Below are 16,300 nucleotides of genomic sequence, written 5' to 3'. Positions count from 1 at the left end.
CGTGATATTGAAACCCACCCCACCCCCCACCCACCCCCCCGGTATTACGTTGCTCGCGCACCATATGTCAAGCCTTGAGCATGAGGGGCTTGTGAAGAGTCGCACACATCGACCCTTGAAGAGATCTGACAGGTGATCTCTTTAATATAGTCTTGACATTTCTCACTTCTTGAACTAGATTTTGAGATTGAGTTAGACTCATGTGTCCATATCTTTACATGGTATCAAAGTCGGACTCATTTCAATTCTCATTTTTTATGTTAAGCCCATATTAAATTGTTCGCGCATCAAATGTCCAGTCCTGTGCGCGTAAAAAGTTTGTGAAGAATCTCACATCGGGTGATCTTTTTAATATAACATTGACAACCCTTACCTATTAAACTAATTTTTGAGATTGAATTACACTTAAACGTGACAAATTTTTACAATTTTACTTTTACCCCTTGATCTTGAAAAAGATAACTTCAAAATGTATAAAAAAACAAAGCTCTTGAGATAATTTCTTTCATTTTTAATTTTTCAATCACAAGTTCAATATATCAATGTGTACATTCATCAAGAAGAACTAATAATACAAAAACAAATTCATGTGTTGGACATTCGAGAGAATAAAATTTTATTTTTACATATATATTTCGATTAAATTTAAATAAACTACTTTTCATTTTCAGTTATTCATAAAAAAATAAATCGACAACAACTTATAACCACACCAACCAAAAATAAAAAAGAGAGCAAGTTAGATATCTCTTTAATGTTGTTATTTCTTCATTTTAAAGAATATATGAGTACATAACATATATTATTTCTATCTCTCTATATAGAAGTTTGTCACCTATTGATTAAACATGGAATTATTATACTCATTAATTTCTTTTAATTTTGACCATAAAATAGGGACAATGGAAATTAAAGCAAAGTAAAAAGGGATCCCTTTTTCATTTGTAAACATATAGGATATATATTATTCTTTACCTAAATTTTAACGTTTAGCATCCTATTCCTAAAAAATATATTATTACCATCGCAATTATTATTTCACAGCTATACAATTTTATTTGGAATATGCTTTCACTTAATTATCATCATGTCATACCTATAACCTATAGGTTGGGGACCATTAATTCGTATATAATTTTACTACACCTAATGTAATAAAAATTTATATATATCTAGAGTCTAGAAATTGTGGTTTTATAATAATTTGTTGAAAGAAGGTTTGAAATAACACAATTGTTATAGACTATAGTAGGGGGTTATTAGTTGGACCATAACAATGTGGAATAGCACTCCCTCATCAATGACATTTTTCTTTGTTCGAGAGTCGAGTTGATTAGTCTTTAAAATTAAATTAGATTATAATATTAAATAACTATACGGAAAGTACTACAAGTTGTAATTCTTCTCAAGTCAATATGATGATTAAAATGTATTTTTAAAATATTGATAAGAGTTTACATAGTTTGAATCTCGAAAAGTAAAAACTACCGAGGAGGATGGGTACATGATTTAAATTTATAATATAAGGTGAGGTGATCGATAATTTGATTTCTTTATTTATATATTAGTTTATGGTTTTAGAACACCACTTGATGTTTTTTTGGGTTCTAGATATATGTGCTTTTTAAGGATGCCTCCTCGTATTGAAACAATAGAAAGATTCAATGGTTATGTCTACTGTCTAGGTATCTTCTAACACATTCAATGAAGGTAATTATATAAATTACAACATTGTTTTCATGACATTTGTGCAGTGATTGAGCCAGAAATTTGATAGAGAATGTTTTAAAATTAAATTAATAATAACTAATATGTAATATCTGTACACTACATAATTTTTCGAGAAAAGATATATAATCCCTTATTGCGATTTGCGTGTGACATTCATGATATATCATATATGCACTCAAGGGTCATTTGCACTTTAATTCTCATGCTAGTTTTTATTTATTTGCCCTTCGTAATAAATAACTTTTTCGTGAAGTATAAGTTATATTTTCATATTATACTATTCTATAAGTTATGCCCCAAACAAGATGGAAAAAACCTCAGCTATTTGCTGTCATGAGTAGAATGGTAATTTAAAATCTAACAATTTGTACTAACTAGTTGGTTTTCCTTCATGTTGGAGAATGGATAGTATTTAATAACAAAGGTAACATAGACGCAAAATGGTAAATTATTTCTTGATTTTCTAAATTAGACAAGTAAAGTTGTACAACTACGTACTTTTAGGAGTATTAGACAAGTAAAGATGGACGTTGAGAGTTAATAGAAACTTTTGTGCCATGTTTAAAGGAGTCACTCTCATAAGTCATAATCAAATCTTAAGACAAACAAGAATTTATAGTTTTGAATGATTTCATCATAATACAAGAATCACATATATATCTAATTAAAACATGTAACTTTTGTTTTACAGAAATGTTCTGAATAAAATGTGCATTAATCAAGCCAACTAGCTAGAACACGAATACTCCACAGATGTTGATCACCATTATGCTGTTAATAATATCCATGTCAAGCCAAATACGATATTACCAATTACAGCAAGAACAGCCTGCAACATGCAACAGTGTTTGATGGAGCCATTAAGCTACGAAGAACATATATTTATCGCGCTATACTAGTTGAGTGCCATTTCATTAACAAAACTCTTAAATGAATCTCGAATCAAATGTGAAAACACACTTGATTTTTCGTTCTCATGCAGTTGAGAACATCACCAGAAAAGAATGAAAGAGATCACTTACAGCAATGGTGCATGCAACGTATCCTGATTTCTCTCGATGATCAATTGATCTGTTGCAAAGCGGGATAAATGCAGCTACATACCAAGGGAAGCCAGCAAGAAAGAAACCAATAATGAACCTTCAAAAAATAAAACCCCAAATCACTTCATTGTATCGAAACATCCTTTATATTCATAAGATCAAACTGCAGGATTAAATGTGCCATATGTACTACTACTGTATTAGTGGCGGAGACAGTATTTTCAATATATACATAAAAAAGTAATAATTTTCTTCCGCCTTCAGCCTCTTTGTCTTAATTTGTTTTGCTGATGAATGATGGGATTCAAGTTCGATGTTGATAAGTGAGGCTATAAAGAAAATAGACGAAAAGGAGACACCGAATGCAGAGGAGTTTGTTCAACCCTCATAGTAGCCTTTCACCACTAGATAGTTTCGAGCCACGTACAATTAGCGTGGAAGTTCAAACTGCACCTAATGCTCCCCTGAAACATGTTATTCAAGAGGGGAATATGAAAGATCAAGAAGAAAAATTGTCCAGCATTACATCTCTCAAAGAGCAAACAGAACGTTTCTTTCATTTCTTCGGCTTTTGGTTATTAACGTCATTGACTCCTCTAAAGTGGCAATACATATCTACCTACCCTGGAAACAGATAAAAAACACAACATGATAAAAATCACAGAATGAGTGGAAAAGAGATCATGTCATAGACTAAAAACTAGTGTTACCAAAAATGAATTTTGTTGAGTTTAAGCCTAAATATGTGGAAAATGGACTTGGGACACGATGGCATTAGTCTACGAGTGTAAAGGAAAATAGGGAACTTACAAGAACCAGCCAAGACCAATACCAAAAGGAAGGCGGGGCTCTGTCACAGGTCTCCTCTCATCAACCACATAACCTAAAATACAAAGAAATGAGCCAATAAATTTAAAATTGCGAACAGTTCTACAAAACGAATAGCAGTTTATGACCCAAATTTCAGAGCTCAGTGAACATCCAAACAGATCAAATACAATCCCAGAAACAAAACCTCTTTACATGTTGCACTGTAACAGTTCATCAGTAACATTTTTACCAACAGAAGATAATAAAATTAACAGTAACATAGGGAGGCAATTGTACTTAGTTATTCAGAGGCATATATAATGTAGAAACAGCTTCAACCCAACCAGCACTTTCTATGTAAGTGAAAAAATTACTTAAGTTTTAACAAATACTAAAATCTCAACCCATAAATGATAAGGTGCATTGCATATAATGGTGAGAACGTAAATTTTGAACCGATCAAGTTTAGATCCTTGATCCACCATTGTATTTACTAAATATGGAAGACAGAAAACAAATGTAAGCAAAGAATCCACAAACGTGAAGCAGTACACAAAGAGTGTCCCTAATCTTATCCAGTAGAATTCTGAAATTTGCAAGTCATAACAAATCAATAATCTTGCAACTAAATCTAAGAAAGACAGCTTACTGATTTATATAGTTAACGACATAGTTCAACTGAATGTCACAAAAGACAAGCGTTTCGACACAATTCAATGGGATGTTGCAAAAGACACAACTTTTCAATAATTCAACTGAATGTTGTAAAAGAGACAAGCTTTGCAACATAATTAAAAAGAATGTTGCAAAAGGCACAAACTTTTTGACACAATTCTACTGAATGTTACAAAAGACACAAACTTTTCAAAACAATTCAACTGAATGTTGCAAAAGGCACAAACTTTTTGACATAATTCAACTGAATGTTGAAAAAGACACAAACTGTGTAACACAATTCAACTGAATGTTGTAAAAGACACAAACTTTTCAACATAATATAACTGGATGTTGCAAAAGACTATAAACTTTTCATCACAATTCTACTGAATGTTGCAAAAGACACAAACTTTTCAACATAATTCAAACTGAATGATACAAAAGACACAAACTTTTCGACATAACTCAACTGAATGATGCAAAAGGCACAAACTTTTCAACATAATTCAGCTGAATATTGCAAACACAAATTTTTTATCATAACTCAACTTAATATTGCAAAAAACACAAACTTCTCACCATAACTCAACTTAATATTGCAAAAGACACAAACTTTTCAACACAATTCAACTAAATATTGCAAAAAGACACAAACTTTTCACCCAAAATCAAATTATTGAATCATTTCAAGAAAATTAATCAATCCAGAATGAATTCTGAGATGAGAACAAAAGGGGTACCTGGAACGGACTGATAGCCACGAGCATAGTATTCAGAAGGTTCAAGTACTGTTCCAGGTGGAGGAACTGGCAGAGGAAAATCGATTACTGGTTGAGGAGGTGGTTGAAAAGATACAAACTTTTCAACACAATATAACTAAATGTTGCAAAAGACACTAAACTTTTCAACACAATTCTACTGAATGTTGCAAAAAGACACAAACTTTTCAACATAATTCAACTGAATGATACAAAAGACACAAAATTATCGACATAACTCAACTGAATGATGGAAAAGGCACAAACTTTTCAACATAATTCAACTGTATTTTGCAAAAGACACAAACTTTCACCATAACTCAACTTAATATTGCAGAAAAACACAAACTTTTCACCATAACTCAACTTAATGTTGCAAAAGACACAAAAAATGAGTTGATCGACCGGTTACCCCCCGTAATTGACCCCTAAGCTCGGGGGAATCGGAAACTATTGTATCTTTTCTAAAATGGCACTCTCCCTTGATTTCCACAATAATGTTTGCTTATGAAACCTTTTTTCACTTGGTTCTGGTCTCTTTTCGATTGCATTACAAAGGGGAACAAAAAGAAAAGCCCTAGGATGAGTCATCGAATTTCTTAGCCTAGAGAAAGCTATCAAAAAGCAAGCCAATGAGCTAATGATGACTAGCATTTTCTGGATGTCCCAGAAATAAGGCCTCCAACTCTATGTTATAGCCTTCATACCCTCAATCTGTCGGTCCTCATTCTCCCACTTGGCAAGCTGCTACTTTGAACAACAAAGTCAAGGATGATTCCAGAAACCGTCTAGGTTCTTCCTAGGAAGATCCCTTCTTTATTTTCTGTCCTATTGAGAGGATGATCCCTGGTGTAAAGGAGTTGGGTAAATGTGTCAATGTACATTAGTGAAGATTCTATGTGAGATACTTGAAGTCAGCACCAGGACTGGGAGTTATGATGTCTTCAACTGCTAGCAATGCTTTGACAGTTTACTGTGATGCAGACTGGGGATCTTGTATTAACAGTAGAAGGTCAATTACTGGATATATGATACAACATGGAGAGTCTCCTATTTCGTGGAAATCCAAGAAACAGCCCACAGTGTCTCGAAGTTCAGCAGAAGCTGAGTATAGAGCTATGGCTTCGACTGTGGCTGAAGTGGTTAGGCTGGTTTAATTATCACTACTCACATACCTTCAGCAGATCAACCTGCTGATATTCTGACTAAGGCTCTTGGCAGCAGTCCTCATTACCATTTGATGTCCAAGCTAGGGATGAAAAATATTTTCATAGCTCCTAGCTTGATGGGGGGTGTAAAGGAGTTGGGTAAATGTGTCAATGTACATTAGTGAAGATTCTATTCATAGTTGTTATAATTAAGTATTATTGTTAGTCAGTTACACGTCACATCACAGAGTTAGTTACAACTAATTACAATTAGCTTCATAGTTAGTTAGGATCAGTTACAGTTAGTCATTGAAAATACTTGTATATATACATACGTGTATTACATACTGAGTTTCTAATCAATGAAGTAATCATTCTCTTCTCTCTGTAAACTCTCTTCTCTCTGCACATTCATTCTTCATGTTAGATTCACAGGCCATCGCCTGTGGTGTTAGATCAGAAAGGTGATCACATCTAGCTCCGATTTTCAACTAAATATTGCAAAAAGCCGCAAACTTTTTAAATTGAATCATTTCAAGAAAATTAATCAATCCAGCTATACATAATGAATTCTGAGATGAGAACAAAAGGGGTTACCTGGAACAGATTGATAGCCACGAGCATAGTATTCAGAAGGTTCAAGTACTGATCCAGGTGGAGGAACTGGCAGAGGAAAACCGATTACTGGTTGAGGAGGTGGTTGAAAAGTGCCATATTCAGGTACTACTGGTGGTGCTGTTGGTAGCCATGGTGGGGGTGGTTGGGTCTCCTCATGGTGGTGATGGTGGTGGCCATAATGGTGGTGGTGGTGGCCATAGTGGTGGCCATGGTGGTGATAATGACTGTCCTTGCCTTCTTCACTCATAATTGAAATTTGGAGTTTTCAACTAAAAATAGTTGAAATTTTTGTTACACAAGAAGCAAAAGCAAATGACTTCTATATCTTTAATTTCAATCACAAGATCCCATGGATATTTTGAAACATTTCACTCAACATTAAATCAAAAAATCAGATAAACAAATTAAAACGAAACTAATATAATATTTGCCTCCTCACTTTCATGTTTGACTAGTTTGCTAAATCATTTGAATCTCCAACAATTATTTCAATAATCAAATTTTTTTTGTCATTTTGACTAATTATCCAAGTGGTGTCTTAGCCCCTAAGATATTTTACATGCATAGACGGTTTAACAATTACTTTTACTTAGGTTGCAAGTAAATATTTTACTAATAAATATTACTAATTGATATTCATGTAAATAAAAAAAAATACAACAAGATTTATTAATAGTTTAAAAAATAATTCACATAATTAATGAATTCATCTTAATATTTTTTATATTGAGTTTAAATATGTGTAAAAAATCACTATAATTTTTGAAAATATAAAATCTAAACTCAAAATTACAATGAATTTAGTGTTAAGAATACTTAAGTTTACAAATTTAAATTTTGAATTTATCTTTGGTAATAACAGAAGTCTATGTTTTGAACTATTTTGAAGTGTTTAGTTGGATGTAAGTCACATAATAATCATACAAGAAGAAGGATAAAGTATGAAGATAGTGTTTTGATCATAGTTTTCAGTTGTAAAGTCTATAATACTAATTATAGAATCATAAATAACTGAAATGAAATAGGAGTTTGATATTTTCTAATTTCTATTTCTCATCTTTTATTGGTTCTCTACTCATTTTATAATATTATAATTTTGATTTAAAAATTTGTCCTTATTTATTTCTCACCTAATTATTGATACTTCATTGTCAAGACTCATATTCTCTATCTACAATTATTTCAGTTTTGGCATAGAACATGGGAACACTGGGACCTGTTGTTTTTTGTCCTCCAAAGTCTCCTTGACAGTGCAGTCAATGATAAGCAACAAGGGTTGCAGTAGTACTTCTTCGTCTTAATTAGAGGTCTCAATTTTGAATCCCCAAGTTCCTATGAATACGGAATCGACATGATGAAGCACTTTGCTTCCCCAAATGTGGAACTTCCCGGCGCAAATCCGTTAAGGTCGTAATTTTTCTTCTTTTTTATATGAACAAATTCTCCTTGCATTGTTCTACACAGTATAACACTCAGGCATAAACTTGGATCTGAATTGCTACTATAATTCAGAAAATGCAGCAACTGATAAATTTCACTTTCATTATTCCCATCTCAGAAATCAAGTTACATACATATATTCAAGATTCTTATCAATTAAAACTACATAGCTTCTTGAAACTATATTGTGGAATATCTTATTCAACTTCTCCAGCTAAACATTATTTCGTTAACTTTCACTTCAAACGTGTATACCTTGCTTCCCATTTACATTCGTGGTGACCATGAAAGAAGAATTTAGCATGCTTCTGATTTTGTCTCTTGTAATCCACAAACCATGTTAGCTGGAACTGCGACGTCCATCATTTTTGGATATGACAAATTCAAATCTGTTATAGAAGATGCTATCATCAGCAAGCAATGAGAAAATTACAAAAGAAAAGAAAAACAACGAGGTAGAATGGCTTACTCTGCATGATGTTTTTGAATGTTTCCTGTAAAGAATGTTTCAGAAAAAACATGAGTACTCAAACTAGTTTCAAAGGAGAGCTGAAATGATTGTAGAAAGAGGTCTTCATATGACAGCAAGATTTCTAAATTTGAACAACAAATAAGAAAAACAAAATAACTCTATACTCAAATGTGCTTTCGTCTATTACTATTCGGCAAACACAAGGAACTTTTTCGTTTCAGAGTTCAACTAAAGTAGGCTGTTGATTCAGCAAGTGTTTCCACTTTTTAACTACATAGACTAAATTTAGCCTAGTCTTGAAACTTAGGTAAAAACTTCTTGCCAGAAAAGTACCTTATCTTTTGATAGGCGTGGATTGTATAGCATCTCCTCTCCCACTGTGCTGACCTGAAAATAAAATATATACACTTGTAAACAAGCAACTGAAATATGCAAATTAATAGTGAACAACTAATGGATGTATCCTTACGGTGAACCCTTTGTAGTCGTGAGCAGGATATAACAATGTGTCTTTAGGCAATGTGAAAATCTGTTCTCACAAAAAGATGATGAATCAGAAAGAATAGAAGAAAATTCGGCATCATAGTATGCTGTTTTTTTTTTCTCTTTCGCGTTAAAAATACGTAACAGTTTTTATGTCCTTGCCTGTGAATGAACTGAATCATACAATTTGTCTGAACTTCCACCCTGTCACAAGTAAGAAAAGTATTGATATTATACAGAAAATTTTCATATCCCAGTATCCACCTCTAAGCCCAAACAAATAAAGTCATTCCTTGATAAACAAGATGATAAGTAAAATAAGAAAAGCCGATGCATCAAGACTTACTACTGTTCACAAAACCTATGACCCAATCCCTGGAAGACTTAATACTGTTTTGTCAGATAAATTTAACTTTCAAAATGTACAAGGAGAATTATTTTTAAAGAAGGATAAAAGATAAAGAGAGTGTGGACCATAGTCCATTGGAAAGAGAAAATTTGTCAACTGAAATAATCTGTTCTCAATTCAGTATCATGTATGGATGGCATCCAAGATAAGGATGCTACAAGCATGGATTGTAGCTTTCTTTGTCCCACCATCTCAGGTAGGGATATTATCAAGACCAAATATGATGTTATCAACAATGACATTTGACATTATCCTATTATTTTTATTTATTTTTGATGACAACGGAAACCCGCAGCCGCTACCCTTTGGGTGCGCACAGGGTAAAACGCTTCTATGCAATAGCTCGCAAACCACATAGGAGAGGTAACACGCACTAGGCAAGCCCGGTGCGACAAGCTCGACCCATGGAAGTCCCAAGCCCAAACCAATGGGCCACCCCGAAGGCAAGGGGTTTCGAACTTGACATTATCCTATTATTTTCTAGTTTAATCCCCTTAGTTAGCTAAAGAATAGTCTTATCTATCTAACCACATTGTTTAGCTAATGTTAGCTAGAAAAGCAATCTTAAGAGTTTAGCAGATAAATAAATGAGTTGTATGCATTATCAAACTTTTCCCTTTAGTCAAAGGTCCACTAAAAGTCAGCAAATTGCATGACACATTGCATAGAGAGGATGTACCTGAAAGTCTGTCCTTCCACATCCACGTATCAAAAGGGCATCACCAGTAAAGGCCATCCTTGGTTGAGGTTGATTGGGTCCATCTCCTGTGACATAGCTAACACACCCTAGTGTATGACCAGGAGTTGCACGAACCTGCAATGGAAGCACTATTACATTACAAAACGGCTCAAAGATATAGTTAACTTCCAGCAACTGTTCCTGCACCACAGCCTAGTTTAGTTGATTTTTCAGGCTCATATTTATCTTATACAATTCTATTTGGTGCAATATGACTAGCACGGAAACGGGGAAAAGACAATGTTGAAAGTGTTAGAGAGGTAGAAAATGACAGTTATAGAATGGTTCTAAGCTGAGATGAACTAGAAAAAAGTGCAGTTCAAAGAAAGTTTTAAGGAAATGTATTAATCATTTAATTGTGTCATTGACGTCTTTACTGAGATGACATGTCACTAAGTCAAACATTTCAGTGACTGAAGACCAAACACGATTCAACTAATAAGATCATAAACATTTCTCTCAAAGAAATTTGTACGACGAGTTGAAAATTGAAATTGAGCATCTTAATTATTTCAAAGATGAAATTAAATGAAAGATTAAATTAGCCATAATGCTCGAATTCCATGTTACCCGAATGATGTTAAACATAGATCTTTTCACAAAACCAAGAATTTAAGCAAAGGTAAAATGATCCTGAATTTGCAAGTTGTTCAAGAACCGTTAGGCACAGCCCCATAAATGTTTTTGTAGTACACACAAATGTTCAGACATTTAGAACATGGTGATTTCCTAACATTGAACTAACTTTTCCTTGCAAAGGAAATACTATAGAACCGTAATCATTGACATAATTTTCAAGAACCGTTACGCTCAACCCCATAAATGTTTTTGTAGTACATATAAATGTTCAGACATTTAGAACATGGTTCAAACATTTAGAACAAGGTGATTTTCCTAACGTTGAACTAACTTTTCCTTGCAAAAGGAAATACTATAGAACCGTAATCATTGACATAATTTTCTATCTCTAAAGCTATTTGGAAAAATCTAAAGTTAAAACACTTCAGTCGTCTGTATACCTCCAGAAAAATATCACCAAAGTAGATCTTATCACCAGGTTCAACAAAAAGATCAGCTTTTGCATTGCTTGCTTTGGATATGATTGATTTCACACCAGGGAACTTTGTCTGCGAGATCGAAAATTATAATGAACCTTTATAAAATCAGCTGGGGAAATGGAAAAGCAGTATCAAGCAAACAATCATTTACAGATAAACTAATTAGTTTTCCAAATTTAAGAAGATTAAGCCCAACCTTGATCAAGCCAGAGCCAGTGACATGATCAGCATGTACATGTGTGTTTATAGCATATATAATCTTCAAACCCAGTTCCTTAACAAGTGCAAGATCACGATCCGCTGTTTTGTCCACTGGGTCAATCAGCTGCAGTTGGATTACTTTCATGCGTCAACTTTAAATCACAATGTCTAACATAAAGCAATTAGCAGATAATGAGAAGTATTTAAAAATAATTGAACTAAATCATTATTAGTTCCTTCAATCTACAAGACATATGCAATGTTAATTAAAACTTCAACTTTCAGATATTGATGAATAATATAATTATAGAAACGATGCAGCATAATGAATTATGTGCTACAGCTTACCTGATGTTCACCCTAAAACATTGAAAAAGACTATAAATAAGCTGCACTAACTTCACTGTCTCCTTGTTTGACTTTTCAATCCATTGTTGTCTGGGATTTAAATTCCACTCCACATGCTCCTAGTTGATCAAGAAAAAAACTATCCAAAAGTATAGTTGCTACGACTGATGTACCAGAGTTGAGGTATAATAATGCACGTTTAGTTGGTCATTCCTTTCCTTTACTGGTGTTTCATGGGCTTTGGCTAGTAAGTGCATTGGTATTGAATTAACAGAAAGTATCTTCAAAGACTTATCGATTTGAAAAGGATGGGAATGTAAATTGTTTAGTCTGCTAGCATTGCCCACTTTAATCAATTGAGAAGTTCAAAGCTTTCTTCACAGAAATTCTTTTTTCTTTTTGGCGGGAATACTGCTCGTCTTCTTTCTCTGTGTCCTTCATGCCGAAAAGCTAAACATCAAATTTATTCTACTAAAACACCTTTAAATGATAAACTTGTGAGATTACAAATGTTGATCTAGTTATCCATAGGAAACAACAACATGCCCAGTGTTAATTGTTATCTCACAAGTAGGGTCTGGGGAGGGTAGGTTGTACGTAGAACTTACCCTACCTTTGTGCGGTAGAGAGGTAGTTATCCATAGGAAACATGATATAAGTTAAAGGCTGAAACAAAAAAGTTGGAGATTTTACCTTAGCATAAGTTCTTTAAATAAGTCCTCTCCTTTCCATTTCCACCTCTATGTATTTCTTTTTCCTTTTTTCTTATAATTAAGAGACTTCATCACCAATAAGAGTTATGTACATCAAACAAACAAAAACTATAGCTGGACAGATGACCCCAACAACAGTTAGCAACTCAATGACCTAACATCATAATAAACTTAAACTTAACTATAGACTACAGGTAAAACTTCAGTTTCTCCACCCCCTGTGTACTTGTATAAGAACATTATCACCTATTTTCCATTTACAATACCCCAGTGTCCTTTCACTTCAGAGAAGGACCAAAAAGCTACAAACTTTTTCATACTATTAGTAATTCACTGATGTATTTACTTTACATACTTTGACTTTTGATACGCTTTACATAATCCGAGCTTTATCAAAAACAACCCCTCTCTTTACCTTCTTGAAGTAGGGTAATACCGCGTACACACCATCCTCCACAGACCCAAGTTTGGGATTACACTACCAACAAGGGTTGTGGTGGAACTCCTTCATTCTTAACCAAGAGGTCTCGGGTACCCCAAATTGTACACACCAAAATCAAATCAAAGTAAAAGAACAAACTATGCAAATAAATTTACCAGAGCGGGCTTTTGGGGGTGCGAAGCATCAGCAAGAAGGTAAGTATAGGTAGATGATTCCTTCTCAAAGAGCTGACGGAAAACAAGTTTAGGGCTATTTTGAGCAGAAGACGACGTCGTAGAATACGAACCCATTTGAGCACAGCTGATAGAAGTGTGGGGTTTGAACGACTGAATAAAAGGGGCTTCGAACGGTGATGTGAACAATTGAATACATCGGAATCTCAGCATTCTCTTGTTTTGCTTCCGATTATCTCTATATTTGTTTCCGTATTTTACAAGTATAGAGTGACGTCAATGGAATGCAACTTTCCAATTGGCGATGGTTTTCGCAGTGTACTGGCCTCCATTGTCAGCAAGCTTAAAGCTTAATCATTGCTGAGCTCCGACTAAATTCGAATTGCGTTCTGTAGGACCCATTTGGGGTGATGGCGCTCCCAACAAGATTTTTTCCATATTCAAGCTAGAACCCGAGACTTCTAGTTAAGGATGAAACACGCACCAGTGCACCACAACTCATGTTGATAGCTTAATCATTGTTAATGAATCTGAAAATCAATTACTTTGGGATATACGCCTAATTGGGCTAATTTGGATTCGCACTCAAAAAGCTAAAAATTAATAATACTAATACTAATAAGTGAAAATTTCATATATGACATATATTACTCTAATATTTTCAAGTTATAGCACTAGAATTAAACTTTCAAGTTGTAACAGTTTCTTAAAAAAAAAAGCTTTTTAAAAATAATTGTAAAAAATTGTTTTGAAAAAAAAAAACATAAAAAAATCGTTTCTGAAAAAAAAAAGGTAAAAAAAGGGAAATTAGTGTGTTAGTTAAATTTGAATTGATTGAAGATAATTACTAATTAGCATAAATTAAGGAAATTCAAACTAATTAAAAATATTTAGTTTCCTTATTTCACTCTAATTTGTTAAAATTAATTAAAAATTCTGATTTCATCCATTTTCTTCCACGTTTCTCTCTCTTAGATTTTTTTCCAGAAATCTTGTCACTCTCATCTAATTCATATTCGTTTTTATTCAATAATCTTTATTTTATGGACGGCTTCTTATTAGTATTAATAAAACATGGTGGTAGATGGGATCCTTCAGGTTAGTGTTCTTTGCGATTTTTTATTTGTATTGTAATACAAACCAAACGTTCAAAAAAATTATGAACAATGATTCTGGAAAAAAAAATATTCAAATTTTGTTTGTGAATAATAGTTTTAATTATGGAGTTTTTGGTATGAATATTCACTTTTGAAATTACATAAAATTTGCTTGAAATTGGTATAGATTTTGTTTGAACATTCATTTTTTTGTATGTTTCTGGTTAAAAAATTACATAAAATTTATTTGAATTTGGTATATTGGTTATACCATGTTGGTACGATTTTAGAATTATATTTGAATAAATTTCGTATATTGTTTGTCTAATAAATGACAATTAATAGTTAAAAGTGGTATTATAGTGTCATGATTCTGCTGTGAAAAAGTGATGACTTATGTAATGAAATAGGTATAATTTTGGCATGAAATAGGCATGACAAATGTGCATAATAATTATATGAAATTTGTATACTGATTTCAGATTTTTTTGTTGTGAATAATAACTTGTAGGGAGACCACAAGTTGTAAATGGTTTGCTGATGTGAAATTCAAGAGGTCTAAGATTATGTGCAGTACATGTTGTCGGGAGGAACACAATAGGAAGACATGTTCAAATTACCCTTCTGAAAAAAAGACATAATTTTTTTTTTTTTGATTTAGTTGTTTTATTGTGGCAAACTCATGTTTTGATTTATTTTGTCTTTTAAGTTAATGAATTATAATTTCAAAATATTTATTATGTGTGCTAGTTAATCATTTGTGTATTCAGTGTTTTTCAAATGTATACTCAAAAAATAGGTAATGTTGGTATGCAATTGATATTGACCGGAAAAATTAAGTTAAATCTTAGTATGAAATTGGTATACATTTGGTATCCAACTGACGTCCCAGTGGTAAAATTGAAAAAAAAAACATGTAATTGAGATTTCAACTGAAATAGCCAACGTAAAACTAGCTAATATTGTATCCAATTTGTATAAATTTAGTATTGAATTGATATCCCATTGGAAAATTGAAAAATCAACTTGTGGTTGAGATTTCAATCAAATTAGACAACCTAAACAAGTTAATATTGTATTCAATTGATATCCAACAGATATCCCACTTGAAAATGAAAAAAAAAACCAAAATGTAACTGATATTTCAACCAAATTAGACAATCTAAAACAAGTTAATATTTTATCCAATTTATATACACTTGGTATCCAACTTGAAATTTTAGAACAAAGACAAAAAATAAAAATGTATAAAATTAGTATCCAACGGGTATAAATCCGAGAAGAATAAATCCGGGAAGAATGAATTTTGAGAATAATAATGTAATAAATTCTTAATTCTAAAAAAATCAGATTAAAAAAAAAAACAATATCAAAATTTAAAATAAAAAAAATATCAAGAAAAGCAAAAAAAAAAATAGATTAAAGAGAGAGAAAATTACATGTTAAAATATACGGTGATAATTTTTTTAAAAAAAAAATAATTAAAGGCCCCAATAGTCATTATAAATAAAAGTTATTTGAATAAGTTAAAAAAATCCCTTAAAAGGTGTAATAGATAATTACAAATTGATTCCCTCTCATTAATATTATTTCTCTCACCTATTAATTATATAAAAGGAACTGCAATCAATACAATTAAATAATTAATAATATAAAAATATAAAAAGATTAATCATTTAATAAAGTAAAATTTAATTGATTTTTAAATAAAGTTAAATTTAATTGATATGTTATAACCCGTAATTAAACTGTTATAAGTAAAAAAAATTTAAGAATTGCTTTAAAACTCGTAATATTGTCTCTTAAATGTGTATATGGTGTGATTTTTCCTACTAATAATCATATTCAGGGCTCTAACTTGTGCACCGGGTGAAAGTGTTTCACTATTTGTCCACTTTGAATTTATGAAATTATAATATAAATTTCATTTTAATATTTATACTAGTATTATTTGAGTTAT

At 32.3% G+C, this 16,300-nt stretch overlaps 2 protein-coding genes across 2 annotated transcripts; both read right to left on the bottom strand.

Annotated features, from left to right (window-relative positions):
• Positions 1 to 2,384: 2,384 nt before the first annotated feature.
• Positions 2,385 to 7,135, bottom strand: LOC125839366 (60S ribosomal protein L18a-like protein). The gene is made up of 5 exons (XM_049518356.1): positions 6,745 to 7,135; positions 4,982 to 5,047; positions 3,585 to 3,657; positions 2,754 to 2,871; positions 2,385 to 2,560 (listed from the first exon to the last, which is right to left on the bottom strand). The coding sequence occupies exons 1-5, from the start codon at positions 7,010 to 7,012 to the stop codon at positions 2,498 to 2,500; spliced, it is 588 nt and encodes a 195-aa protein (XP_049374313.1). The 5' UTR covers positions 7,013 to 7,135; the 3' UTR covers positions 2,385 to 2,497.
• Positions 7,136 to 8,290: 1,155 nt separating this feature from the next.
• Positions 8,291 to 13,597, bottom strand: LOC125839319 (persulfide dioxygenase ETHE1 homolog, mitochondrial-like). The gene is made up of 9 exons (XM_049518312.1): positions 13,226 to 13,597; positions 11,563 to 11,691; positions 11,328 to 11,435; positions 10,249 to 10,383; positions 9,323 to 9,364; positions 9,147 to 9,206; positions 9,011 to 9,064; positions 8,675 to 8,699; positions 8,291 to 8,594 (listed from the first exon to the last, which is right to left on the bottom strand). Exons 1-9 carry the CDS (start codon positions 13,454 to 13,456, stop codon positions 8,503 to 8,505), a joined length of 876 nt encoding a protein of 291 aa, XP_049374269.1. The 5' UTR covers positions 13,457 to 13,597; the 3' UTR covers positions 8,291 to 8,502.
• Positions 13,598 to 16,300: the final 2,703 nt, after the last annotated feature.

Source organism: Solanum verrucosum, unplaced genomic scaffold (assembly GCF_900185275.1).
Source record: "Solanum verrucosum unplaced genomic scaffold, falcon-dt-bn FXZP01000170.1, whole genome shotgun sequence".
Lineage (NCBI taxonomy): Eukaryota > Viridiplantae > Streptophyta > Magnoliopsida > Solanales > Solanaceae > Solanum > Solanum verrucosum.
This window is presented reverse-complemented; position numbering and strand designations above follow the sequence as displayed.

What these genes read in the sequence shown, in the direction of transcription:
- LOC125839319 (XM_049518312.1), bottom strand. Translation starts at nt 13,456, where the DNA reads ATGCTGAGATTCCGATGTATTCAATTGTTCACATCACCGTTCGAAGCC. An exon ending in ACCCCCAAAAGCCCGCTCTG is followed by an intron (nt 11,692 to 13,225) that starts GTAAATTTATTT and finishes ATCCAACTGCAG; the next exon opens with CTGATTGACCCAGTGGACAA. An exon ending in TTGGTGATATTTTTCTGGAG is followed by an intron (nt 10,384 to 11,327) that starts GTATACAGACGA and finishes CTTCCATTGCAG; the next exon opens with GTTCGTGCAACTCCTGGTCA.
- LOC125839366 (XM_049518356.1), bottom strand. Translation starts at nt 7,012, where the DNA reads ATGAGTGAAGAAGGCAAGGACAGTCATTATCACCACCATGGCCACCAC. An exon ending in TGGCTATCAATCTGTTCCAG is followed by an intron (nt 5,048 to 6,744) that starts GTAACCCCTTTT and finishes TTCCTCTGCCAG; the next exon opens with TTCCTCCACCTGGAACAGTA. An exon ending in TGGCTATCAGTCCGTTCCAG is followed by an intron (nt 3,658 to 4,981) that starts GTACCCCTTTTG and finishes TTTGTATTTTAG; the next exon opens with GTTATGTGGTTGATGAGAGG.